The 26,306-nt window shown below is 55.1% G+C and overlaps 1 protein-coding gene and 1 long non-coding RNA gene across 6 annotated transcripts; one reads left to right on the plus strand and one right to left on the minus strand.

Annotated features, from left to right (window-relative positions):
* Positions 1 to 1,206: 1,206 nt before the first annotated feature.
* Positions 1,207 to 18,520, minus strand: ARHGEF19 (Rho guanine nucleotide exchange factor 19). Of its 4 annotated transcripts, XM_067721573.1 has the most exons (16): positions 18,383 to 18,520; positions 11,740 to 12,183; positions 11,034 to 11,318; positions 10,751 to 10,859; positions 10,599 to 10,675; positions 10,018 to 10,280; positions 9,039 to 9,199; positions 8,782 to 8,934; positions 8,435 to 8,564; positions 8,215 to 8,289; positions 7,951 to 8,040; positions 7,617 to 7,777; positions 5,523 to 5,681; positions 5,125 to 5,204; positions 3,413 to 3,517; positions 2,358 to 2,961 (listed from the first exon to the last, which is right to left on the minus strand). In XM_067721573.1, the coding sequence occupies exons 2-16, from the start codon at positions 12,152 to 12,154 to the stop codon at positions 2,807 to 2,809; spliced, it is 2,418 nt and encodes an 805-aa protein (XP_067577674.1). In that variant the 5' UTR covers positions 12,155 to 12,183; positions 18,383 to 18,520; the 3' UTR covers positions 2,358 to 2,806. The 4 variants fall into 4 exon arrangements, with proteins under 4 accessions (XP_067577664.1, XP_067577674.1, XP_067577656.1 ...); XM_067721563.1 differs by lacking the exon at positions 2,358 to 2,961 and adding an exon at positions 1,207 to 1,745 and having other exon boundaries at positions 10,599 to 10,859; XM_067721555.1 differs by having other exon boundaries at positions 10,599 to 10,859.
* Positions 18,521 to 19,111: 591 nt separating this feature from the next.
* Positions 19,112 to 24,938, plus strand: LOC137215989 (uncharacterized). Of its 2 annotated transcripts, XR_010939527.1 has the most exons (4): positions 19,112 to 19,336; positions 19,645 to 19,763; positions 20,489 to 20,762; positions 22,137 to 24,938. It is a non-coding gene; the product is annotated as an uncharacterized lncRNA (long non-coding RNA). The 2 variants fall into 2 exon arrangements; XR_010939529.1 differs by lacking the exon at positions 20,489 to 20,762.
* Positions 24,939 to 26,306: the final 1,368 nt, after the last annotated feature.

Raw genomic sequence — 26,306 nt, forward strand, 5'->3', positions numbered from 1 at the left:
GTTTTGACAACTGTTCCATGGTCATGTAAGATGTTACCATTAGGGGAAACTGCATAAGGGGTATACAGAACTCTCTGTATAATCCTGCAACGTTTCTGTAAACCTAAAATTATTCCAAAGTAAAAGCTATATTTTAAAAACTCATACGGGGGGGCTTCCCTGGTGGCGCAGTGGTTAAGAATCCGCCTGCCAAGGCAGGGGACACGGGTTCAAGCCCTGGTCCAGGAAGATCCCACATGCCGCAGAGCAACTAAGTCCGTGCGCCGCAGCTACTGAGCCTGCGCTCTAGAGCCTGCGAGCCTCAACTACTGAGCCCACGTGCCACAACTACTGAAGCCCGTGTGCCTAGAGCCCATGCTCTGCAACAAGAGAAGTCGCCGCAATGAGAAGCCCGCGCACCGCAAAAAAGAGTTGCCCCTGCTCACTGCAACTAGAGAAAGCCCACGCGCAGCAACGAAGACCCAATGCAGCCAAAAATAAATTAATTAATTAATTAAAAAAAAGTCATACGGGGGACTTCCCTGGCAGTCCAGTGGTTAAGACTCTGCACTCCCAATGTGGCCCAAAAAATAAAAAAATCATACAGGATATAAATGAACCAGCATTCAAATTCAAATATGTCTGTCCCCTTAGCCCATACATTCCACCTTCCCTGCACCATCTCATGTTAGAAAGTCATTCCCAAAGCCTTCTTCATGGGTCTGAGCTTCTTCCCATCTGCCCATGTTTGCCCTCTCGGACCACCCTAACTCATTTGTTTCCTTTGCCCCATGACCTCCTCTTGAGAGATGAAGGATGCTCCTATCCCCTCAGGTGCGTACACATCTCCAAGCTCATTATTCCCAGGTCCTTCCACTCTCTTGGGTGACTTGGGTTTCAGTGAACATTGGCCTCCCTAGCGCCTACTCCTCCTTTGCAGCAGCCATCAGATTCCACTTGGGGATCCATTGGGGTTCCAGAGAATATAACCTGGTTCCAGAGATAAAGCACATGACTTAGGCTAGGTCTATTAGCACACACCATTCCTTGGCCACCGTGATCAGCCCAGAGGTAGCAATGTGACCCAAGCAGGTCTAAAACATCCCGGGACTTTGACAGGGAATGCTAGGACAAAGACAATTCTCTTCCTCCATTTTGGATGTAAATGAAGAAGCCCCTGGAAGCCTTAGGATGAAGCCAATTATAGGGAAAACAGTGTAGAGAAATGGAAAAAGCTGGGTTGTCAGTGACATCAATGAGCCACTGGATCAAGCCTTGCCTGAAGCCCATCCTGCCACTACACTTCTCAGTTGGCTGAGAAATGCTCCCCCCCAAAAAGATATCCACATTCTAATCCCTAGAACCTGTGAATGTTATCTTATAGGACAAAGGCAGGGGAGGGGGGTTCTTTGCAGATGGGATTTAAATTAAGGATTATAGGATGGGGAGATTATCTGGGTGTGCCCCAAATGCAACCACATGTATTCTTTTATTTTTTTTTTAATTTATTTATTTTATTTTTGGCTGTGTTGGGTCTTTGCCGCTGCGCACGGGTTTTCTCCAATTGTGGCGAGCAGGGGCTACTCTTCGTTGCAGTGACCAGGCTTCTCATTGCAGTGGCTTCTCTTGTTGCCAAGCATGGGCTCTAGGCTCATGGGCTTCAGTAGTTGTGGCTCGCAGGCTCTAGAGCGCAGGCTCAGTAGTTGTGGTGCACGGGCTTAGCTGCACGTGGGATCTTCCCGGACCAGGGCTCGAAGCCATGTCCCCTGCATTGGCAGGCGGATTCTTAACCACTGTGCCACCAGGGATGCCCCAACCATATGTATTCTTATAGGAGGGAGGCAGAGGGAGATTAGACAGACACACAAAGAAGGCAATGTGACCGCGGAGGCAGAGAGTAGAGTGATGCGGCCACAAGCCATAGAATGCTGGCAGCCACCAGAAGCTGGAAGAGGCCAGGGAACAATTCTCCCCTAGAGCACATCTCCTCTACAAGACAGAGCACAGCCCGGCCGACACCTGGATTTTGGCTCAATGATACTGATTTCAGACTTCTGGTCAGAATTGCGATGGAATAAATTTCTGTTGTTTTAAGTCATCTAGTTTGTGATAATTTGTTAAAGAAGCTGTAAGAAAAAAATCCAAGAACTAATATATTCTCTTTAATATTTAAGACTGTTTGAATCTGATATTTTGTTAATTGCAGCCCAAAGCAGTCTAACTGATATAGAGCCCCTCTCTCACCCTCCTCTGGTTAAGAGGTAAACTCTACAGAAGGGCCAATGCCCAGTGGGAGGCAGCCAGAGACCCTCCTGATCTTTAGCTGGGGAAATAGGGCTGGGGTGGAGGCAGCACCAAAAGGCTCACAGACTCCAAGCAAAGGCATTATGGGACTTTATTTACAGACAGGTCACAGCAACCAGGGCCCCCACAGGCTCAGGCCAGAAGACTCCAGATATATATACATGTACAGGTCCCAGCACCCAGCAGCACCACAGCCATTGCCAGCCAGGTCCCTGCCAGAGGGACCAAGAGTCAGGCAGTGTCGAGGGCAGGAAAGGGAGAGGGCCCCAGCCCTTGCCAGATATCAGAGGTCACAAGTTGTGGCCCCCAAGCCAGAGGAAGAAACTACCCTCGTCCCTGAATTGTGGACACTGAGTAGTATGACAGGGGAGAGCCCCTCCTGTGTCCAGCCTGTACTCTCAACGCCAGGTCTCGGAACAGAAGTCCCAGTGCCAGCATCTTGGGGCATGGAGACACTGCAGGCCCCCTCCAGGCCTGTCCAGGAGCCGGGTGTGGAGCAGGTGTCCCAGGCCATGGCTGCCCATCACACGGGCTCCCCCAGTTTGCTGGCGGCAGTTGTGATCCGCTTATTTTCCCGGAGGTTTCGGAGGCGGGCACTGAGGCTGCTGATCTCTTCCACGTAGGCCTGGGGCACCCACCCTTTCTCACCATCTGCCAGGCGGACCCCCTCCAGCCAGCCTACGGGCACATAGGCCAGGAGTTGCATCAGTGGCATCAAAGGAACACCTGGGCTAGGTCTGCGAGGAAACACCTAGGCCCTGATACAAGCCTCGTCTGCAGCCCTGGGGCCGAGGTGACATCATCTCAGCATCCCCCAGATCCCGGAAGGAGCATGCCTCTAGCAGACTTGTAGATAGCTTCTGACCTGTTTTTCCCGACATCCTCTGAGAAGGGATTTCCCACTCTCCCTCATCAGTTACTCTCAATCCTAATCTTTGCAAGCAGGAAGTTCCTCCTCTTGTCTAACTTGATTCTTTTTTTTTAATTTTTTTTTTTTTTTTAACTTGATTCTTGAATGCTGTGGTTGACCAACACTTGCATAACCTTTTTCCTGTGCAGTCTTAGCTACCTAGCTACTTCCTGCCACCGAAGCCCCATCAGGGCGGCCTTCCCAGGAGGCCCCTCTCACCATCACTGGTCCGGGTCCTCACTGCCAGGATGTCAGTCTTCTCCAAGGTCAGCTCATCTGGCTGCAGTGCCTTGTATGTCCTGACACACTGAACCTGGGGGCGGTCTGAGAGCCCAAGGGAGAGTGAGGGAGTCCCCAGGGTAGGATGGGGCAGGGGGAGGCAGGGAAAGGCAGCAGGAGCAAATAAGGGCTGGGAGGGTAGTCTCTGCTGCTGCTTTTCCTCTGTCCACCCTGGCCACTCTTTTCTCTGACCCTAAACACAAGTTCTAGGTGAATCCAGTCTCTCCCGGCTTCAATACTGCTTCCGTGCCTGGGCTCTCATCTTCCCAGCTCAATTCAATACTTTGTTCCTAACTTCCTGGTCTAACTGCCCCCAGAAAGCCCCCACAAAACAGTAATGGTCCCTTTGTATGTCCCCTCATGCTACTCTGGTGTTCCCTCCAGTCCCTCCTTCTCAGCTGAGATTCAAGCCACATCACTCCCCCATTTATAATCCTCCAGGGCTTCCCGCTCCTCTTAGAATAAAATCCAAAGTCCTCCCCACAGCCTACAAAGCCCTACACAGCCTGGTGTGGCCCCCCTTGCTAACCTCCTCACCTCCCTCATCTTCCCCTCTCTCCTTCGCTCATGAAGCTCAGTCACACTTGTCACCCTGCTGTCCCTCAAACACTCTAGGCTCCCTCCTCCTTCAGGGCCTTTGCACTGGCTGTTCCGCCTTCCAGGAATGATTTTCCCCAGATCTTTTCATGGCTGCCCCTCCCCATCCTTCAGGGGCCTTCCCTGACCACCTCTTTGGAGTGGGAAGTTTACCCTCCAACCCAAACAGGACCTCTAGCTCAAGTCAGAGAATCAGCTCCAGTCCAGGCCCTCAGCTGCGTCTACCACACTAGGTGGGCTGGGAGTATCGGGAAAACCACAGGCCTTGGGGCTAGACCAGCTTATTGGCTGTATGACCTTGCAGGTTACCTAACATTCCTGGGCCTCAGTTTTCTCAGATAGGAAAAATGAATAGGATTTTTGACTAATGACTAATAGGATCGTCATGAGGATTAAATAAAATAAAGGCACATACAAAGCCCCTAGCACCCTGGCACATGGAAGGTACTGGGTGGAAATGAGTTCCCTACCTTCCCCTTCATTAGCTTAGCCTTAACATCCTCTCTCAGAAACCTTCCAAAGCTACCTGGTACCCACTACACCAAGATGCTCTCTGATTGGGCTGCACCCTAGCTTACCAGCCTCATTTCATACCCAGAAGCCTCTGGCTCAACAGAGCAGATCCCTCATCCTACCACCCCCACCCCCATGCCCCAGCCACTCTGGTTTCCGTCCTCTTTGCAACTGATGCAATGCTAGAGACAGACCTGAGTTCCAGTCCCAGCTCTGCCACTTACTAGCTGAACTTGGACAAGTCACTTTACCTTTCTGAATCTGTTTTCTAACTTGTAAAATGGGGACGAAATGGGAGGATGTAAAAGGCTATGTCATCTCCAGGGTGCTACCTGTGCACGTGGAGGTTGGTCTGTCCTATGTCAAGCCTACCCATCCTTCAAGCTTTCACAGAGCTGTCCCTGCCTGCCCCAGGCCAGTTGATCTCTCTTCGCACTAGCCCCGCTGGCAACAGGACACCCGGGGCTGGAGGAAAGGGGAGAGCAATGAGGTACCCAGCCCAGGGAATGTGGCTCCAGTGGGGGTAGGGGGCAGGCTGTTACCTTCCCCCTCGCTGATGACCTCCCTGTCCTCCTGGGGGGTAGAGGGGCACATGGCTGAGATCCATCGCTGCTTCTCACTTCTAGGGAAAGGGGGTCTGAGTTGTCACAACATGCAAAGTGCAGTCTCCCAGGGCCAGGGTGGTGAAACCGGAGCTGGGAGAACTGGATACGATGTCCAGACCTGGGACCCAGAATCAGGTCTTCTCTACCCCAGGACCCACCCACGGCCCTGTTCCCAAGCCGGTGCCCACCCAGCTCTGAGCATAAGAACAGAACAGGTGCAGGACACCCTGGATGCCAGCTCTGCCCATGTCCAGCCTTATGCCACCATCCTGAAGCCAGAGATAAAGGCCTTGTGCCTGCCGGGGGGTCCTCTCCCCACACCCAAGCCCACTCACTCTGTCCGGGCCCTCAGCAGGAACTGGTGCTTCGTGTGCTGCCCATGGAGGAGCTGAAGGAGGAACACGTGGCCAGGGATGCCCTGGAGCTTCAGGCTCAGGTCCTTCACCTGCAGCTCAGCCATCCTGGCGTGGACGAAGACGGCGAATTTCCCCAGCCTGCAGGACCAGAGGAGGCGAGGTCAGCCTGGCCCCCACCCTCAGGACGAGGTGAGTTCTGATTGCAAGAGAGGAGAAGGGGTCACCTGTCCCTCTAGGACCCTCCTCAAAGAAACCTGGCTGCACAGGATACCGCTTCCCTGGCAGCCAGCAAAGTCCCTAAAAGGAACGGGGGCTGCATTCGTGCCGGCTCACTGACAGAGGTGGAAGGTGATGGAGACCAGTCCCTGGTCCCCAGGCACACTCTCCACTTCTCTCTGAACCTCTTCCTGGAGGCTCTGCTCCGAAGAACCAACTGGGCAGCTCCCATGATGAGATCTATGGACTGTTTCGTGTCTGACTCTCTAACAGGTAGAGAAGCTGAACTTTGTCTCGTTTGCCGCTGTATCCCAGCGCCCAACACTGCCAGGCCCACTGTTTGGGTCTGATAAACCCTTGTGGGAAGGATGCGTGGGTGGGTGGGTCAAGGATGTTCCATAAATTCCTTCATCTCAACCCATCTAAACAAAACCAGTATCTCCTACCCTAAACCAGGTCCCTTCACTGTTCCCCATTCCAGTGAAAGACGCCACCAAGTTACCCAAAAGGAGACTCAGTCCTCATTCTCACCTCTTTCCTCCCGCTCCCCCGACACCCAACCAGTAGCTGTGTCCTATCTGTCTATCTCCTTATTGTCCCCAGAATCCAGTTATCCCCAAGCCCATTACCACTTCTGGAGCATTTACTCTCATTTGGGCAGTTACAAGAGCTTCTGGTCTCTGCCCTTCCAGCCCATTCTCCAAATTGGCCTGGAGTAAATATCACGCCTCTGCTTAACTCCCCATGTTCCCTACTGCCTTCAGAAAGTCTAGCCTCCCTGCCATGACTTTCAACATCCCAACTTCCTTCTCCTGCCCTTCCCCTCTATAAATCCAGCCATACTAGGCTTCATCGTCTCCCAAACATACTCTGCTCTTGTACCCTTCTGTGACTTGGCTATATCCCCCCAAATTCCTCTACCTGAAAAACTCCTACTTATCCTTCAAAACCCAACTCAGATGTTCCTTCCTCTGTGAAACTTTACTGATTCTCATCCCACACCAGGGGATACTACAGTATACTACCCCCTTCCATCAAAACCCTGAACAGGTGGTTATCAGGATGTATTTTCACTGGTCTGAGAGCTCCTACACACTTTGGAGGGCCCAGTATAGAATAGGGATTCAGTGATGCGTCATTGAATGAATGAGTAAATCAGCAATGAACTCTTTTCACGGCATAGGATGTCCATCCTTTTCATGGCATAAGATGTCCCATCCAGCCTTAAGGCTTACATCATTCCAGAAGTCTCTCCCTCATCCCAAACTTATAATAATCAAGGCTAATACTGAGTGAATGTTCATTATGTACCAGGCACTCTGCTAAACTCTTCACATATTATCACATTGAATCTCCCTTCTCTTTTACATATGGAAGACAGGACAGTACAATAGTTAAGAGCCTGCGATCTGGCATCAGACAGACCTGGCCTCCTCCTGGCTCCTGCACTTACTAGCTCTATGATCTTGAGAAAAACAAGGGAGACTACTTCTCAGGAAGATGATTAGAGGATTAAAGGGAACAATCCACACCGCATGCCTGGAACAGAATACACGCTCAGTAAATGTTGATTAGTATCATTATGACTCAGGGGAGACTGGGACTCTAGGGTTGTGCTTTTAATCTCTGCTCCAATTAGCTTAAGCTCAGAGCAGCTTCAAAGTTCTTGGCACACAGTTCAGCCCTTGATTCTCAGGTCCAGAAGATGGACTTGCCCTGGCTCTGCCTTTCCTAGGGGAACCTCCAAGGCTCAGGGAGCCCTGGGAGCACAGCCTGTCAGATGGACTGATTGTGAGCCCGTTGGCAGGGAAGAAGAGAGCTCCACTCTCACCTACACCCACCCCCGCCCCGACTCACTCCTTCCTCCGGGAGAGCAGCAGGCAGTCGTTGAAGAGGTGCAGGTAGACCGCCTTGCTGGACAGCTTCAGCTTGGAAGGGGGTGCCGCGGGCAGCGGGGCCAGCTCCACCAGCTCCCCGTGCCGAACCAGCCAGCGGGCCTGCGAGATCAGCGGGAAGATCTGGGAGGAGAGAGAAGGCAAGCGGGAGCCCAGGTCAGGCCGGGGGCAGCGGGGCAGAGAGCACAGGGCAGGGGATGGGAGGGTTGGACAGTGATGAACTGGCTTGCAGCCCCCAGGGAAGGAGACAGGGCTGCCCCTTCGCGTGCCCCATCCTATCGGCTGAGGTCACGCACCTTGCCCTCAAAGTGGATCTTCTTGCTCAGGTGGATGAGCTCCTCCGTCCTCTTCATGGACTGCACACTGGCATTGCACTCTTGCACCAGCTGGGGAGACCAGAGGTGGGTCACCTGCAGCGCCCCCTACCCCGGCTCCCACAGCCCAGCCTCAGGCTCCCACCTGGGGACCAGAGACTCTGAAGGCTGGGGCTCCTTTAGAGGCACACAGGGATTCCGGGGAGGCCCTTGGAAGCCAGACATCCCCCGCCCTGCCGAGCTCACCTCCTTGAGTGCGTTGAAGGCCCTGGTGGCCATGTCTTCGTCTTCTGAACCCTGTGCTGTCCGTTTCAGGATGTTCTGGAGGGTGGGGTCAGCACAGTGAGGCAGGCTGTGACCTCTCCCAGTGACCCTGCCCAGCTGTGGGTGCCCGGAAGGGGCTGCGGAGGGCACAGCAGCATCTCCCCCACCCAGCCCTCCCCACAGCCTGGTGCCCTCTAGGTACCTCCACCAGCATCTTGAGGCGGGTGATCCTCTGAAACGGCAGGATGAGGAAGGAGGTGAGGGGCAGACGCTGGCACACGGGAGACTCCTCCAGGCGAGCCAGGATGCTGGGGAACTTGGGGTTCTCCAGGCTGGAAAATGGGGAGAGGGGAGGGTCTGCGATCACAGGTGACCCTGAACTTCTGGATCCACGACTCCAGCCACCCCCTTTGTCCTTGAGGTGCGTTCTCAGGAGAGAGCCCTTCTCAGGTACCCTTCCCCTCCCAGGTCACCCAGTCCTCTGCACCTACTGCTGCCTGAGACTCCCCTATCCTCCCCCACCTCCCCTTTCAGAGCCCCCAGCCCTACAGCAGCCGCTGGTAGGTGCGCTCCTGATAGGCCTGGTTGGTGACATAGGGCAGGTAGACGCGGCGGAAGGCCGGACAGTGGTGCAACACAATATCGCACACGCTGAAGCGCAGGACATCGGCCTCCAACCGCTGCTCCAGGTCCTGTAGGAACCTGAAAGGTCAGAGAGGGGTCAGGGCCAGCACCAGGATGAGACCCCAGATATGGGAGCCCAGGCTCGGTCCCTGACTCCGGGCGAGGCCAGACCACTCCCTCACCTCTCGCTGGTGCTCTTGACCTCGGGCAGTTTGGAGAACAGCCACTGCTTGTCCTGCACCCCCAGGCACTCACTCAGCTCGGCCGAGCCTAAGAAGTGGCCCACGGCCACCGACAGGCTGTGGATGTATGAGGCTTCGGACGTAATCAGCTCAAATTTGGCCTGAGTGAGGGCGGACGCAGGATTGAAAAGGCGGAACCAGCCCACGCTGAATGCGACCGCTTCGCCCACCACGCACACCCCAAGCCCTGGACACCACCTCCTCAGACGTAGCTGCACTCCTGTGTCGCCTCCCCTTCTAGCCTCACCCAGGATCTGGCGCCAGATGGGGTTCGGAGACACGCCTCCTGCTTCTTGCGATTGTCCAAACCCTACTGCAGCCCTGGTTTGCGCCCCTAGCTCCGCCCATCCAGCCGGGCCCTAGTCTTCTGATGGCCCTGCCCCTCCCTGGTGCGCCCTCCCATTAGCCCCGCCCTCCCTCCGACCCCGCCCCTGCTCTTCTCGCTAGGTCCTGCGCGCACCTTGCGTTTTGCGCTCTGCATGGCTCCCCCATCCCAGTCCCCGCTTTCAGTGTTCTCTGTCATAAGGCCCAGCCAGATTCCGCCCTTCCTCTGGCCCTGCCCTATCCTAGGCCTTGCCCCGTTGACACCGCCCCTCCATCGAGCTTCCCCACTCGCCTTTGACTCCAGGGCTCCTGCGTCCTCGCTTGCATCCAGCCTCACCTTGTCGTGTTCTAGACCCATCTTCCCCATTGACAGCCCCTCTTTTGTGGCCCCTCTTTCCCCGCTGGATCCCATGCCCACCTAGTGCAGTTTGTAGTCCCGCTGGCCGGGTACCCCTGCGGCCCGCGTCGCCGCAGAGTCCGCGGACCACCTACTCCTGACCCCGCCCCTTATGTTGCCCCGGCCTCTTTGGGCCCCAGGACCGCCTCCCACGGCTGGCAGTCCCGCCGGCCCCGCCCGCCGGGTCCCGGCGCCCACCTCCTGCAGTTTACAGTCGCGCAGGCTCAGCGTAGCCAGGACGCCGCTGCCGCGCACGTCGGGGATGTCTTGCCACAGCGAGAAGGTGGAGCCTCGCGCCGAGCGCTGCGCCCGGAAGGAGCTGCTCGGGGAGAGGTTGGCGCGCGGCGGCCCGGGCCCCTCCTCCGCGCCCTCGGCCTCGTCCCCCGGACCCTCCTCCTCGCGCTGCTGCCGCCGCAGTTCGCGGGCGCTGGCCACGTCGCTATATTCCTGGTAGAGGACCGCTGGGCGGGGAGAGGGGCGGGGGAGGGCCGTGGGGCGCCCGCCAGACCTGCCCGGCTCTTCCCAGGCTCCCCCGAGGGCCCGCCTCGCTTAACCAGCCTTTCCGATGGTTCGGATAGCGGGACTCAGTGAATTCATTAATTCACTCACTCATTCCACGAACACTACTTGAGCACCAACTGCGTGCTAGCCCCTGTGCTGGATACTGAGAGTTCAATTCTCTCCCTCTCACAAGAGCCCTACCTCTCAACTCTCCAAACCCCAGTTTCCCAGTACACCAAAGCCCCCAGACCCTTCCTCGGTGACCCCCTCCCACGTACAGTTAAGGAGGAACCGTGACTGGCGCCGCTCGCTGGCGCTTCTGGAACCCGGAGCCGGCTCTTCCTGCGCATCTAGCCTAAGAAAGGGAGTGTCAGGGCCCTTCTTCACCTGTACCCCGCCTCGGACCCAAGGCCGCAGTGGGAGGTGGTACCTGGGCTCGGGCCAGCTGCCGTGGCCCCCGCTCAGGTCAACAAGAGCCGGCATCGCCATAGCGTCCACCCGCATCTCTACACAGCGCGACTCTCTTCCAGACGCTTTCCCTGGAGGGGGCAAGAGCTGAGGGAGGGTGGCCCCAAGAGTGGCGCTGGGCACCGGGGCACCACCACACTCCAGTTGACCAGGCCCCAGTCTCAGGTATCCAGTGAGCATGAGCTGTGCCCCACCCCGCGTCTGGCTCTTGGGCTGTTCTTAGGGCCCAGGGGAGGAGGCTGTACCTTCCCGGGCAGCAGCTCCAGGGCCTGACCCTGGGGTCAGTGCCCTGGCTGCCGAATTCCGTCCCAGGCGCAGGGAAGAGTGCAACCGGGTCATCAGCTCAGAGGCTGAGAAGCGCCTCCGCTCAGGCCCCTCGAGGCCCACTCGGGTGGGCCCAGGCAGCTCCAGCGGCCTAGGCTCTGCTGTGCTCAGGGCCTGTTCTGTCGCCTGGCTTGGCTCTAGGAAGACAGCATGGGCCTCAGGGCTGCCAAGGGCCTCTTCTTGCTGGTACACCCGCATCTTGCGCCCTGCAGGGGGAGGTGGGGTGAGAGAGAATAGGCTGGCACCCACTGGGGTCTCTCCTCTCCTCCCTGCCACCACTCTGTGGCCCTGAGCATCAGCGGGATGTGCCTATGAGAAAGGCCAATGTTTTTGCCGGGTACTTTCCCCAGAGTAATGGGACCAACAAGAGGGGCAGAGAGGAAGCAAAGTGCCTGACTGCAGTCGGCAACGGGTGGGCAAAGGACCAGGGAAGCCAGGCCAGCCACTCACTGTGTAACCTCGGACAAGTCACTTGCCTCCCCTGAGCCCCAGTTCCCTTATCACTAAAATCTATCACTTGTCCCACCTATTTGGGGAATTTGGGGGCTTACGGGTCCTAAAAGAGCCACCCAACCTCTTCCTCGTCCTCCCCACCAGGCCACCACCCCCCCACCCTGAGTGACTCACAGGCTGACTTCTTCTCCGAGCCGTGGCTGGCCCGGCGCTGTGGCTGTAGGTGCTGGGAACTCCAGGGTCCCTCCAGAGCTGGGGACTGGGCACTAGGACAGTGTGGCCAGCTGCCAGCCCTGCTGGGCCGCATTCCCCCACCGGTAGAGATCTCGGTGTCTGGGCCTCCTGGGGATGGTGGCCATAGCAGCCCTTGGAGAGGAGCAGGGGTCCCCAGAGACCAGCGGCTGCCAGGTGCCTGCAGCTCCTCTGGAGCGACGGGGAAGAGATCCAGACACACAGGGCTCGGGGGCTGCAGGGTGGGCAACTCCGCAAAGGACAGACTCTCCTGCTGGCACACAGCTACTGGGCGGTGGGCAGTGCCAGGTGGCCCAGCCAGATGGGACTGGAGGGCGGGAGGTGGCCCACAGTCCATTCCTCCTTTGCTCTGCCACCCACCTGGGCCTGCAGGGGAGAAGGCATCAGAGCGAGACACAGGACAGCAGGGCTGGCCAGTAAGCACCATGTCCTGGAGACCTGGACAAAGCCTTGTGTACACACATCTGTACAAGCACACACACACCTTATTATATAGTAATAGCTGATGCTTACTTGGCACTTACTGAATGACAGGCCAAGTACTTTACACATCTTATTTCATTTAATCCTCACAACAACCCCGAGTTGATACTATTATTAGCCCCTTTTTATAGGTGACGAAAGTGAGGCACAGAAGTTGTTATTTGGTAAATAATGGAGCCAGGATTCAAACCCAGGCAGTCTAGCTTCTGAGTCTGTGCTTTTAAGCACCTTGCACATTTCCTAACTCTCACTGACATGCAATCAGACATACAGATACACACATTGTCACACAAACCCATGTCTGTTCCATGCACATCCACACACATTTTCTTCCAAGTATACACATTGGCATACATACTTGCACAGATACTCAGACATTTCTAATTCGCAGGCTCACACACATTTTTATACAAGTACATATATTCACTCAGACTTTCACAAACATATGATGACCCATCAGATATTTCCATATCCACTCAAGTTTTCTCACACTCCTGTTCCATTCACACTCACACACCATGATGCAGATACAAACACACAGGCCCAGAAATCCTTGCTTTGGTGTTACCCAACCTCCCCTCCCGCGCCCAGAGTTGTAGCCTTTAGCGCTGAGTGGTGCCCACACCCATGCCAAGCTGGCTGGGAGGGTCACACACTGGCAGACGGGCCACCACGCAGATCAGACTGGGCCCTCCCAAGAGACGGGCAGGGAAGTGCCCCAGCCCCTCAGCTTGGGGTGAGGGAGGGGTTCTTCCCTACCCCAGCTCCCCGCCCCAGGATCGGGCCAGGCTGAATGGGTCCTCTCTGGGCAGGACGTCGTCCCGAGGCAGGCTGCCGGAGCCTCAGGACAGGTCTACTGATCAAGGGGTCTGAGCCCCCCAGCCCTTGCCCCGTGGCCCTTTGCCTGCTGCCCTCCTGCAGCCCCTCACCTCTCCAGCCAAGGCCCACAGCTGATGTCGCTCGGCTGCTCCGGCAGGGGAAGCCCTCTCTCTGCCCAGCTGGCTGGGGGAGATCCCACCCAGACAAAGAGTTTGATTCATCAAACCCTGTGGTAAGGCAAGCGGGTAGGGAGGGAGGGAACAGGCAGCGGGCTGGGCGGGGGCCTACCCTAGCCTGGCCTCGCTGTGGGCAGGCTGGGCAGCGAGGACCCCCCAGAGGCCCCTTCAGGCCAAAGGGGCAATGCCCAGCCTCGCAGGGCCAGGAGACCCAGGAGACAGAGACTGAGAGACCGAGGGACTGAGACCTGGAAAACTGAGACCCTTTAGACAGCAACCCAGAAACCAAGACCCCAAAGCACTCAAAACCAGAAAACCACAGACGCTGAGACATTCAGGGACCCAGAGATGGAGACACAGAGACAGAGACACTGAAAATTTCAGACAGACCAGATATTCAGAGACAGATGTGAAGCCCGGAAAAACTCGGGGAGACACATGGGCAAATGTTTCATGCCCCGCAGGATTGCCAGTCTCGTGGGGAAGCCAGAAATGAAAACAGTTACAATCCAGGTTGGCAAGAGCCAACCCAGAGGAACCGTCAGATTAGGGTGCTGGGCTCCGCTCAACCCGGGCATTCCAGGAAGGCATCCTGGAGGAAGTGAGAGTGAACTGTTCTGGCTGAAATACCCAAGGACCCAGGTCCACAGAGATAGGGAGAAAGCCTCGGCCTGAGAGAAACAGTGACAGTGTCAGTGACCCTGGGAGAGAGGGAAAGAGGGGAGGACCCAGTGGAGGACAGCTGGATCTGTGACTGGGTCCCACTCTCTGCAGTCCCTCAACCTGCTTCCCCTGCTTTCTCATCCCCTGCCTGGAGTACAGGTAGGGTGGCTGCTCCTGAGGGACAGTTACTCCTCCAGACCCTCCCCACAGGGAGCAAGTCTCTTCTTATCTGGTAAATGGGACAGTCATGCTTCAAAACGCTAATAGGAGAATTAAGAATAATTTAGGGGGCGCTTCCCTGGTGGCGCAGTGGTTGAGAGTCCGCCTGCCGATGCAGGGGACGCGGGTTCATGCCCCGGTCCGGGAGAATCCCACGTGCCTCAGAGCGGCTGGGCCCGTTAGCCATGGCCGCTGAGCCTGCGCGTCTGGAGCCTGTGCTCAGCAACGGGAGAGGCCACGACAGTGAGAGGCCCGCGTACCGCAAAAAAAAGAATAATGCAGGGGGACTTCCCTGGCAGTCCAATGGTTAAGACTCCTCGCTCCCAATGCAGGGGGGCACAGGTTCAATCCCTGGTCGGGGAACTAAGATCCTGCATGCCTCACGGCGCAGCAAAAAAAAAAAAAAAAAAAAAAAGAATAATGCATATGAAGCACCTATCACACAGTGGGAGCTTTGCAGTTGACAGTCATTCTTCTGAGTGTTATTAGTCTTTCTCTAGTCAGATGGATGGCTTCAGCCATCACAGAATTAGGGAAACTGAGGCAGTGAGGGTGAGACACACCCCATTTTGTAGGAGCATGTGTCAGGAGACACAGGGGACCACTGCCCACCAGACAGGTCTCTTTCTCTGCTGGAATCAGAAGTCCTTAACACAGAAGTCCCACTTGCTTCTGTGGGTACACATGTGCAAGAATACACACTCTGCTCCCTTGTATTCTGGGTGATTCTCTCCACTTGGGTTCTGGAAGCCCCTAGAGGGCAGGGAGGAACCCCCTGCCCTTGTCAGTTGCAGGGACAAATGAGCAAAACATGGAACCCTTGGGGCAGGAGCACCCCCAATTTTTTTTTTTTTTTTCCGGTACGCAGGCCTTTCACTGTTGTGGCCTCTCCCGTTGCGGAGCACAGGCTCCGGACGCGCAGGCCCAGCGGCCACGGCTCACGGGCCCAGCCGCTCTGCGGCATGTGGGATCTTCCCGGACCGGGGCATGAACCTGTGTCCCCCGCATTGGCAGGCAGACTCTCAACCACTGCGCCACCAGGGAAGCCCGCACCCCCAATTTTTAAAAAAATTTCTTTTTTTGGCCATGCCACGCGGCATGCGAGATCTTAGTTCCCTGACCAGGGATCGAACCTGTGCCCCCTGTCATGGAAGCGCAGAGTCCTAACCACTGGACCACCAGGGAATTCCAAGGAGCACCCCCTATTAAAGCCTCAGAGGAGAAGGCTGAGTAAATGGAGGGGGCGTGTAAGGCTTCCTCAGGGGCCACAAGGCTGGAGGCAGGTCCCTAGGGAGGAAGTCAGGAGTGGGTCAGCCTCCACCTCCGTCCAGGCCAAGGGACAATGAGAATGACCCATCTAGCCAGGATGCCAGCCCTGTGGCCTTCCATGGATGTTGTCCACTCAGCCTCAATGCTGGGGACCAAGGAGGGGCAGAACTATGTTCATAGTGTTTATAGCTTATCCCTGCTAGAAGAAGAAAAAAAAAAAACCTCAGGAAGAGACTGGCCCCAGGTAACAGAGGGACATTACCTGCCCAAGACATTGTCACGGGATACTCTAGTGCCCACTAGGCAAGGGTCATTCTGGAACCCACAGGGGAAAACCCCTGCCAACGTTCAAGGCCCTGCGTTGACACTGGCCTTAGGCAAATCATAGCCTGGGCCTGGGCCTGAGTGTGCCCATCTGTAGAGCAGCCCCTAGGGCCCCTCTCAGCCACCCCACCTAGGAAACTTTGGTCATCGTGAGTATCTCTGCAGGCTGAGAAGGATGGGCAGGGCCAGAAAGTGTCCCATCCAGTGGGCACTGCTAATCACATGGACAATGGGCCCACTTGGTAAGGCTGGCAGGGAAGGTCCCTGGACACTACTATGGTCCGAAGAAAGCATCTCTGACCTCCTGTGCCCAGCTTTTCCCTTCCCCCTCCCTGGTGCCCCCTGCCCTGCTGCCTGAGGAGTAGGGCCCTGCCAGGGCCCCTCTTCTCCTTAAGGGACAAGGCCAAGTGGGAGGTCATGACTGGAAAGGGAATCCAGGCCAAGCAGGCTGTGGAGCCCCAAGAGGCCTTAAGTGTGTGGGAGCCAGGATCAGAGGCCAGGCAGGCTGCACAAAGGACTCGCTTGGGAAGACTGGCGGGAGGAGGAAGGGGTTGCTGGCAGCCAGGTGGGGCCCTACCTCAGCCAGGGAGCTCCGTCCAGCCTCCAGCACGGTCCAGGGCTCCAGGACACCCTGAGAGCTCTGGGGATGCAGCCGGGTCCTCAGGGGGCGATGTCAGCATGGCCCCTGAGCCAGGCAATGCAAGCTCCCGGGTATTGTGTGGGGCAGGGAGAAGGGGAGGCAAGGGCGGAGGGAACCTCGCGGGCGGGCAGGCGGCTGTCTCAACGTGCCTGCTCCCCGCCCCCCTTTCCCAGAACCGGTTTGGCCAGTCTGAGGTACAAGAGGGGGGCTGGAACAATGGGAGTCCTATGCCCAGGAGAGGCTCTGAAGGACCCCAGACCGACATCCTAAAGATGGGGGAGGCACTGCTTTTCCTCCCAGGGGACAGACAGGTCACCCCTCTTCTGGAGCTTCCCAAATGTGAGATGTGCTCAGGGGGCTTCTTGGGGCTGGGGAGCATCCTGGGAGTTTTGCAGAGAAACTCCCAAGCCTTGGTCTCCTCAGGGATCCTGAGAACTCTGCAGTGTGTTGATCCTCTCTGAGCCTGCTACAGCATCTATAAAGGGATCACTCATCTCTATGGTTGGGAGACGGAAATCGTGAAAACCAGTGATGTGACACACCTGGCACCATCCTGGCCATCCTCCCAGCATCACAGCTCCTCATGAATGATCTGTCCTCCCCTGCTACCTGTAATGACCCACCCTCACCATCTCCAACAGCCTCCTCCACCAGACTTCCCAGGCTCTAGTCCACACTGAATGAGCCCTCAAAAAACCAATTCAATGTCCCGAATGGATAAAGAAGATGTGGCACATATATACAATGGAATATTACTCAGCCATAAAAGGAAACGAAATTGAGTTATTTGTAGTGAGGTGGATGGACTTAGAGTCTGTCATACAGAGTGAAGTAAGTCAGAAAGAGAAAAATAAATACCGTATGCTAACACATATATATGGAATCTAAAAAAAAAAGAGGTTCTGAAAAACCTAGGGCCAGGTCAGGAATAAAGACGCAGATGTAGAGAATGGACTTGAGGACACGGGAAGGGGGAAGGGTAAACTGGGACGAAGTGAGAGCGGCATGGACATATATACACTACCAAATGTAAAATTGCTAGTGGGAAGCAGCCACATAGCACAGGGAGATCAGCTCTGTGCTTTGTGACCACCTAGAGGGGTGGGATAGGGAGGGTGGGAGGGAGATGCAAGAGGGAGGGGATAGGGGAATATATGTATACATATAGATGATTCACTTTGTGATACAGCAGAAACTAATACACCATTGTAATGCAATTATACTCCAATAAAGATGTTAAAAAAAAATTCAAATAGCCCAGTGGTATGCAATCTTTGCATGCCTTCTTTTTTTTTTTTTTTGGCCACGCAGTGAGCCTTGTGGAATCTTAGTTCCCCGACCAGTAATTGAACCCCCCGCCCTGGCAGTGAAAGCGCCGGAGTCCTAATGGACCACAGGGAATCCCCTTCGCATGCCATTTATTTGAGCAATTGGTAATTGCCAGACACTTAATATGAAGATGTATACAAATACTAATACTCACGTTGCTTAACAACTCTTATTGTACACTCACTGTGTGCCAGGCACTGTTCTGAGCACTTCACATAAATAATCATTTAATATCCACCACAACCCAGACAGATACTGTTACTGCTCCTACTTACCAGATGAGGACATGAGACTTGTACATGTTAAGTACATTATCCCATTTAAATCTCTCATCAGTTCTATGAAGTCCCTACCTTACAAATGATGAAATTGAACTTGCCGAAGGTCACACAGCAAATAAAAGTCAGAATTCATATTCAGACCCAGGTCTGTGACTCCACCACCAATCTGTGCCCTTAACTACTGCCCAGTACTGTCTCACCAGGCTTTGCGGAGGATCTGGTGAAAAGTGTGTGGAAGTCCATTGGGAGGTGTCTCAGCTGACCTAACTATAGACACTTTCATTACTATTGACACACTACAGGTCTTGATGAGCATACAGGGCAGGAGGTCCACGCCCAGACCCTAATGAGCTCTCCCTTACCAACTGCTGACCATTCAGTTCAGAGAGGTTAGGTCCCTTCACTCCTTCATATCCACTTCGCCCCCCAGAGCACAGTCACATAATGAGGAGACACTGCACAGAGTGGTTGGGGACCAGATGTCCATGGAGAGGTGGCACGCTGGGGCGCAGAGAGGATTATTGTCAGCGTTGCACATAGAGCAGGACACTGGAAACATGAAGAGGGAGGCAATGCAGGACTAGGGGTCTTCAGAGAACCCCAGCCCTCTCATCCCAACTCCAGGGCCGACCTTGGGGCCGCTGGCCAGGGTACTGCCCAGACCCCTAGCTGGAAGCAGAGGACCCCAAAGGAGGGAGGATCCTGGGGGAACTAGGGTCTTGGAAGGGCAGTCTCTCCTCACTCGACCCTACGTCCTGGGCTCTGGGAACAGCGCCCTTGCTGCAGTGGACGGAAAGCAAGGCTAGGTCAGGCTGAGCAGGAGGGCCCTCCAGAGCAGAAGCGACAGTGGTGGAAACAGTGTAAAAGAAGGGGCGTGGCGTGCGCGGAGCTGGATGAAGAGGGAGGCCAGGCGAAAATTTGAGGGCAAGCGGCCAATCCTCCCCCTGGGCGAGGCCAAACAAGAGGGCGGGGCAAGAAAGCAGAGCCTAGGCCTGGGGGCAGGCATAGGTGCGCGGTCAGAGGGGTGGGGCCAGGGTCCGTGGGCGGTGCTAACCGAAAGTAGCGCCTCCCTGTCGTCCTCCAGCGCCTGCTTGGCCAGGTAACGCTCGCGCTTTATCTTGGTAGCCAGGGCGGCTGGCACGTCGGGCACGAGCCAGGCGATGAGGCCCAGGAAGAACACCACGTGCTGGGGAGAAGGAGGGGCCAAAGAGAAGGACTGCTTTAGCAATCTTAATCTGCCGAGCGTTTACTAAGTGCAAGGCACTATTCTGAGGGTTTCCGGGTATTCATTCAGTTAATCCTCACAACTCTAGGAGGTGAGTAAATTACTTCCCCTGTTTTACCTGTAAAGAAACCGAAGCATAAAGAGGTCCTCATTTGCCCAAAGACAGGGAGGTATAATTCGAACCCCTTAACACTAGGGACCCCGTTAGAATCAGAGCTAGAGAAAGAGGATCTTGAGCAAAGCTGGAAGGAGCTCCAGGGCTGTTGCCAAGAGACAATAATAGTAGTAGTCGTGACATTAATTCACTGCGCACCCACTATGCTGTGCAAGTACTTGCCACTGAATCTTCAGAGCGATCCTATGAAGTAGATCCTATTCTGTAATATACCCCGTTTACAGCCAGTCAGCCGCACAGCCTGAACTTGGACCCGGGTCCGTCCGACGCACAGATGGCTGAGCCTACCTCGAAGGCGATGATGAAGCCCAGACGCACAGCCAGCAGCTTCCAGTAGAAGAGGGTGAGATTCCTCTGAGCGCCGCGAAAGCCCTTGTACCTGGGTTGAGGAGGGCGCGGGGTCCCGCGATGTTCTCGACTCCGCGACCGGCACTCCCACCCCTCCCCACCCTAGAGCCTGGCCCTGCCAGGTTAGCAGTACCCTCAGCCAGCTCTGCCCTCTAGCCGCCCCCTAGACTCAGCTTCCTGCCCTCCCAGTTAGGCCCCGCCCCACCCCTCCCACAAGCTCACTGCCCCGCCTCCAGATTCAGCACCCCGCCCCCAGCCAGGCCCAGCGGGTCCGCAGACTCAGGGCCCCGCCTCTCCCAAGCACGCCCCGCCCCACCGCGTTCAGCCCCGGCCGGTCGTTCTCCCACCTGCAGGGCGTGTGGTTGCCCTAGGCAAGGTAAGCAGGGGGTGTGGGCGCCAGCATGAAGTTGACGTGGCAGGAAGTCCGAGGTGAAGGCCATGAGGAAAGCCTGCAAGGGGGCTTCACAGGAAGGCCGTCCCGCCTTTCAGGGCCCAGTCTCCTAACTCATCCCCGCCCAGGTCCAGCCCCACTCCCGCAGGCAGGAGCCTGTGCCCGAGGATCCTAGCCTTCTGCCCCTATTTCCCAATCTCTCACCCTGATTTCCACCCTCAGCCCCCATTTCCCTATTCCCGAGCCTCCTCCCAGTCTCTGATCTTCATTTTCCCCTCTGACCCTGTATTTCCCTCCTTACCCCCCTCTCCTCACATTCACGATGACAGAAAGGTAGGCAATGGCTTCAAGCAGGAGCAGCCGGGTCCGCTCAGCCGCCAGCCACCAGTACTCACACAGAACTTCTGGGTGTCCGGTCGGATCTCCACCCAGTTGTTGAGCAGAGCAAATAGGGGTGCCGGTGGGAAGGCTGCCACGAAGATGGTGATGAACTTAGACTGGAGTTGGGGAGTGTCAGGCCTGGGGTCACCTCCCCTGCTGGGCCAGGCCCCCAGGAACCCTGCTGGGCCTGGTACTGCTGGGCCACTGCTCACCCATCTCCAGGTATTCATCAAACTGGCCCTTGAACTCAATGAGCTCACAGTCCTCCTCCCAGCGCCGCTGCTCCTGCCTGATCTGGGTGTCCTGCAGCCCGGCCAGGTGTCTCTTCTGCCGCCAGGTCTTCAGCTTCCTGGGACCAGACAATGCCATTTCTATCCTCCCACTCCCTTAAAGATAGGCACCATGATAATTCACACTTTACAGAGGAGGAAATGGAGACTCAGAGACCTGGCCCAAGGCTCCCCAAGTTGTAAATGGTGCAACCAGAGCTCAAGTCCTGTTTGTTAGACTCCAGAGTCCAGGGCTCTTAAACTCTGTGCTTCCTACATGGCCATCCTCGGTCTCTGAAAGCCCTTCCCCAATCTAAAATGCTAATAGAAAGCCCTCCTCTTTCCTGTTCAGCATATCATTTAATCCACTCAACTCTCTTGGAGAGGTATTATTGTCCCCATTGTACAGGTGAGCAAACTGAAGCTTAGAAGCAAAGCCAGAGCTTACAGGAGGCAGAACTAGGACTTATGTTCCAGGGTCCTGACCCCCATGGTGGGGGGTGGTTTCTGCTTTGCTCTCATAAAGGCCCCCTGCCCCAGCCTGACTAGGCCCAACCCCCAGATCATCCCCTGCGCTCACAGCACAACGAACTCCTGCACGTTGCTGACCAGCTGTTTGCCCACTGTGATGATGAAGAGCTGTTGAGCAAGCTCGAGAAGTCAGCCTCCAGGCTCACTGTGATTGGCAGACACACAGCACCTTACTCAGGGCTTAGGTGCTGGCCCCCTACTCCTTGGAGGCCCCAGAGGCAGATCCTGCCCTGCCAGGCCTGAGGGTGTGATGCCCCCCGCCGTCCCGCAAGAGCTGGCTCTCTAAGGATACTCACGTCTTCGTTCCACATGCCAAGCAGCCTGCCGTGCTCACCAGGGTATCCCACAAACCTGTAGACCTACCGCATCTGTTGGCAATGTGCCCACCCCTTCTGGAGCCAGGCCACAGCTAAACTCCACGCTGAGGCTGACCTCTCTCCCTGCCCACCCACTGAGAGATAACTCTGGTGACCGGGCTGCTGGGAGGCCTTGTCCCACCGCCCCCAACTAGGCTATGTTCCCAAGGCCTGTTGGGACCATGGCCCATATCTACTGCTCAACCCATAAGAAGTCAATTGGGTATTTCTGGCCCAGGAAGAGGGAGTCATGCTGCTGGTGGGGGGAGGGGTGGTTCTTTTGGTGATTCTCCCTCCCATTCCTGCCAAATGACAATGGCAATTACACAGTAACACCACCTCCTGGGAGTCTAGCCCTTGAGGACTCCTGACCCATCCTTGTTAAAAACTGGAAGCTCCTAGAGGGAAGGCCCAGCTCTGGTTCGTTTCTGTGTCCCCAGCATCCAGTCCAGACTGCTCAGTGGAAAGGCGACCACAAAGATGGTGATGAAGCCAAATGTCAGCAATGGGAGGTTGAGTGAATGAATGAATGCAGGTGTTCGAGTTTCACATTTACCCAATGATGCACTGGAATATTACAGTTGAGAAAATTGAAGCCCAGGGATTTCCTTGGGGCAGCGGTTCAGACTCCATGCTCCCAATGCAGAGGGCCCAGGTTCGATCCCTGGTCAGGGAACTAGATCCCACGTGCATGCCACAACTAAGAGTTCACATGCTACAACTAAGGAGCCTGCGAGCCACAACTAAGAAGCCTGCCTGCCACAACTAAGACCCAGCACAACCTAAATAAATAAACATGTTTTTTAAAAAATTGAAGTCCAGGGAAATCAAGGACCAACTTCAAGGTCAAGACCTTGGTAGAGACAAATCTAGAGGCTCAAGGATGCTGCCACTCTGCTGGCAAATCATCTGAGAGTCGACAGCCTTGGTGGGGGTGGGTGGGAGAGTCCTCACCTGCCTTTGAAGAATGCCACAAAGAAGGGAGAGGAGTAGATGGACTCCCCTGGCGGTCCAGTGGTTAAGGCTCTGCACTCCCAGTGCAGAGGACATGGGTTCTATCCCTGGTTGGGGAAGATCCAGCATGCTGTGTGGCGTGGCCAAGAAAAACAAAAAAAGAAAGGAGAGGAGAGAAATTGACAAACTGGAAGATGAAGACTTTAAAAGTGAAGGCATCTTCATGGAGGGTCTGGGCTCTGTGCATCTCTGGGAAAAAGGCAGAGCTGGTCAGAGTTTTATTGAGTGTAAGGGGGCAGGCCCAGCCCATTGGGTCAGCTCATATGCTTCTGTCCCCAATCCACCTTCCCCTAAGGCCAACCATGCCCCCCTGGCCACCTTCATCTGAGGTTGGCTGAGCAGGCTGGGGACACCAAGGTGGGAGCTGCAGGCTCTGAGATGCACGGAGCCCTGCCTCAGGGCTCACAGTTCCCAAGTGATGCCAGGACACCCCTGCGATCTCCTGCCCTTACTCATCCCACCTGGTGAGCTGCTCAGCCAGTGAGGTGTAGATCTGGCCCAGGAGGAGGATTAGTACCAGGTAGGGCACAGTGCTGCCGATGTCGGCAATATTACCAGCCTAGGCAGCATGATGGCTATCACCTTGAGCCCAGCCACGTGGAGAGGCAGAAGGAACTTGAGGATGCCCCCGTTGTGCCCAGAGTCTGGAACAGTGGTCCCACCCTCCATTGCTCCAAGGGGCACTCACCTGGGTCATGAGCACAGAGTTGGCCGTGTGGAACATTGCAATGCTGATGATGCCACAGTAAATGATGACAGACACCAGGAAAATCATCAACACACAGAGCTGGGGGCCAGCAGGGAGAGCTGTCAGAGCTGGAAGGCAGGTTCACCAGGGCACCAGCGCATCCCGGAGGGCACAGTCCTTCCAGAGCAAGGGCCCAATGCCCCCTCACCATGATGAGGATGGCTGCAGAGCTGGTGAGTAGGCGGGGAAGACGGGTGTGGGGTGGGAAGTAGGGCTCCTTCAGGCCTGTCACTGGGTTCTGGGCCATCTGTGGGGCCAGGGCAGCAAACTCTGGATGTGGGCACTCCTATCAGAGGGGGCAACAGAAATGTACATCCCAGGGCCCAAGGGTCTGGGTGTCATGACCCTGGGGTGGGGGAAGCCTCCTGCCTTTTCCTGTTTGCACAGGGAGCTCTGGAAATGCAGGAATGAGGTCTGATTCATTTTTGTTTCTGCAGGGCCTTTTTTCCCCAAGGCCTGGCTAAGAGCCTGTGGATGGATGGATGGATGGATGGATGGGTGGATGGGTGGGTGAGTAAACAGAAGTAAACAACAAATGGATGCACATGTAGGAGAGGGCTGGATAGTCTGAAGGACGGGTGGCAGTAGGTGGACAGGTGGGCGGGCAAACTAGACAGGCAAATCTCTATAAGTGAATGCACAGATGTGTGGGTAGACGGGCAGATGGGTGCATGTATGGATGGATGGCTAGGCGGAGGAGGACACGAGGGTGTGGTTGGATGGACGATGGACATGAGGATGGATGGGTAGATGGATGGATGTGTGGATGAATACATAATATATTAGTTATTCAATAACTATTAACCGACCACATACACTCTGCAGTAGATACTGGATATGACATGATGAACAAACTGGACAAAATCTAAGTCCTAACAGAGTTTACAGTCTAGTTGGGGAGACGGACATTAGATAAATGAACACAAATATGTACTTGTGAATAACTCTTATGAAGGAAAACTGGTCTTCAGGGATGGTCACTCAGAGGAAATGACATTTTAGCGAGGACCTAAAAGACAAACAGGTGCTAAGTAATGAGAAAATGAAGGGGAAGCACGGCAGGGGTTGGGGAGGAGACTGTGTGCAGAGGCAGGGTCACTCTTTGAGTCACATGAGTTGTATAATTCACTGCTCTAAGAGGTGCCGGGGGCTTCCCTGGTGGTGCAGTGGTTGAGAATCCGCCTGCTAATGCAGGGGACACGGGTTCGAGCCCTGGTCTGGGAAGATCCCACATGTCGCGGAGCAACTAGGCCCATGAGCCACAACTACTGAGCCTGCGCGTCTGGAGTCTGTGCTCTGCAATAAGAGAGGCCACGATAGTGAGAGGCCCACGCACCGCGATGAAGAGTGGCCCCTGCTCGCCACAGCTAGAGAAAGCCCTCACACAGAAACAAAGACACAACACAGCAAAAATAAATAAATTAATAAACTCCTACCCCCAACATCTTCTTAAAAAAAAAAAAAGAGGTGCCGTTCACAATGACTTCGTTACTTCAGTTTTTCCTTCCTGCTTTTTCAGTCCTCCAGAACCTGTTTAACCAATCAATACCTTATATTAAATCCTCTCTGTTGAAATAACTAGTCTCGTTTCTATCTTCTTGTCAACCCTAACTGTTGGATGGATTACATTATGGATATCTGGACAGATGGATAGGTGGAGAGATAGATTTGTGATTCACAGATTCACCCATCAAATGTTTAATGAGCACTTTCTATATGCTAGGGACTGTTCTGGGCCCTAGGGAGACAGCAACATCACACACAAGGTCTCTGGAGCTCACATTCCAGTGGCAGAGGACAGACAAAAAACAACAAACAAGAAAATGTAGTGATAAATGCTGTGATGAGATTAAAACAGTGATAGGGAGCCTCTTCAGACTGGGTGATCAAGGAAGACCTCTTTATTTTTATTTATTTATTTATTTTGGCCACCCCCTCGCAGCTTGTGGGGTTTTAGTTCCCCGACCAGGGATTGAACCCAGGCCCTTGGCAGTGAGAGTGCAGAGTCCTAACCACTGGCCATCAGGGAGTTCCCAAGAAAGTCCTCTTTAAAAGGGTGACATTTAAGTCAAGATATGAATGACAAAAAGCAGGCCATATAAAGTCTGGAAGAAGATTCTAGCAGAGAACAGCCAGTGCCAAGGCTCTGGGGTGGAAATAACCCTGTCCTATTCAAGAAACAGCAGGGAGCCAGTGGAGGCAGTGGAGGAGAACTAGGCAGAAGCCAGATCACACAGGGTTGTGGGCTGCTGTGAGGGGCTTAGATAGTTTTCCAAGTGCATATGAGAACCCACTAGAACGCTTTGAGTAGGATAATTCAGGATGTGATTCGTATCTTCAAAAGATTGCGCCAGGGGCTTCCCTGGTGGTGCAGTGGTTGAGAGTCCGCCTGCTGATGCAGGGGACACGGGTTCGTGCCCCTGTCCAGGAAGATCCCACATGCCGCGGAGCGGCTGGGCCCGTGAGCCATGGCCGCTGAGCCTGCGCGTCCGGAGCCTGTGCTCCACAGCAGGAGAGGCCACAGCAGTGAGAGGTCCGCGTACAGAAAAAAAAAAAAAAAAAGAAAAGATTGCCCTGGCAGCTGGGAATGGATTGAATGGGGGCAAACATAAGAGCAGAGAGATATATTGGGAGGCTACTGCAGGGGTTCAGGTAAGAGAGAATTGTGGTTTGGACTGGGGCTAGGGGGTGGGGAAAGTGAGGGTGGCAGTGGAGACGGAGAAAAGCAAACAGATTCAGGATCAATGATTAGATGTTTGGATGGACAGGTGGATGGCTAGATGGGTAGATGAGTGGAACGCTTCTCTCCTTCTTCCCTGTTTCAGGAAGAGTTTCTCTTTGAGCCTCT

Source organism: Pseudorca crassidens, chromosome 2 (genome assembly GCF_039906515.1).
Source record: "Pseudorca crassidens isolate mPseCra1 chromosome 2, mPseCra1.hap1, whole genome shotgun sequence".
NCBI classification, from domain to species: Eukaryota; Metazoa; Chordata; class Mammalia; order Artiodactyla; family Delphinidae; genus Pseudorca; species Pseudorca crassidens.

Coding starts and splice junctions, on each gene's coding strand:
- ARHGEF19 (XM_067721555.1), bottom strand. CDS start 12,154: ATGGACTGTGGGCCACCTCCCGCCCTCCAGTCCCATCTGGCTGGGCCA. Junction 10,281..10,598: donor GTCACGGTTCCTCCTTAACT/GTACGTGGGAGG, acceptor CTCCCCGCCCAG/CGGTCCTCTACCAGGAATAT. Junction 8,290..8,434: donor GCCTCAAGATGCTGGTGGAG/GTACCTAGAGGG, acceptor CCCACCCTCCAG/AACATCCTGAAACGGACAGC.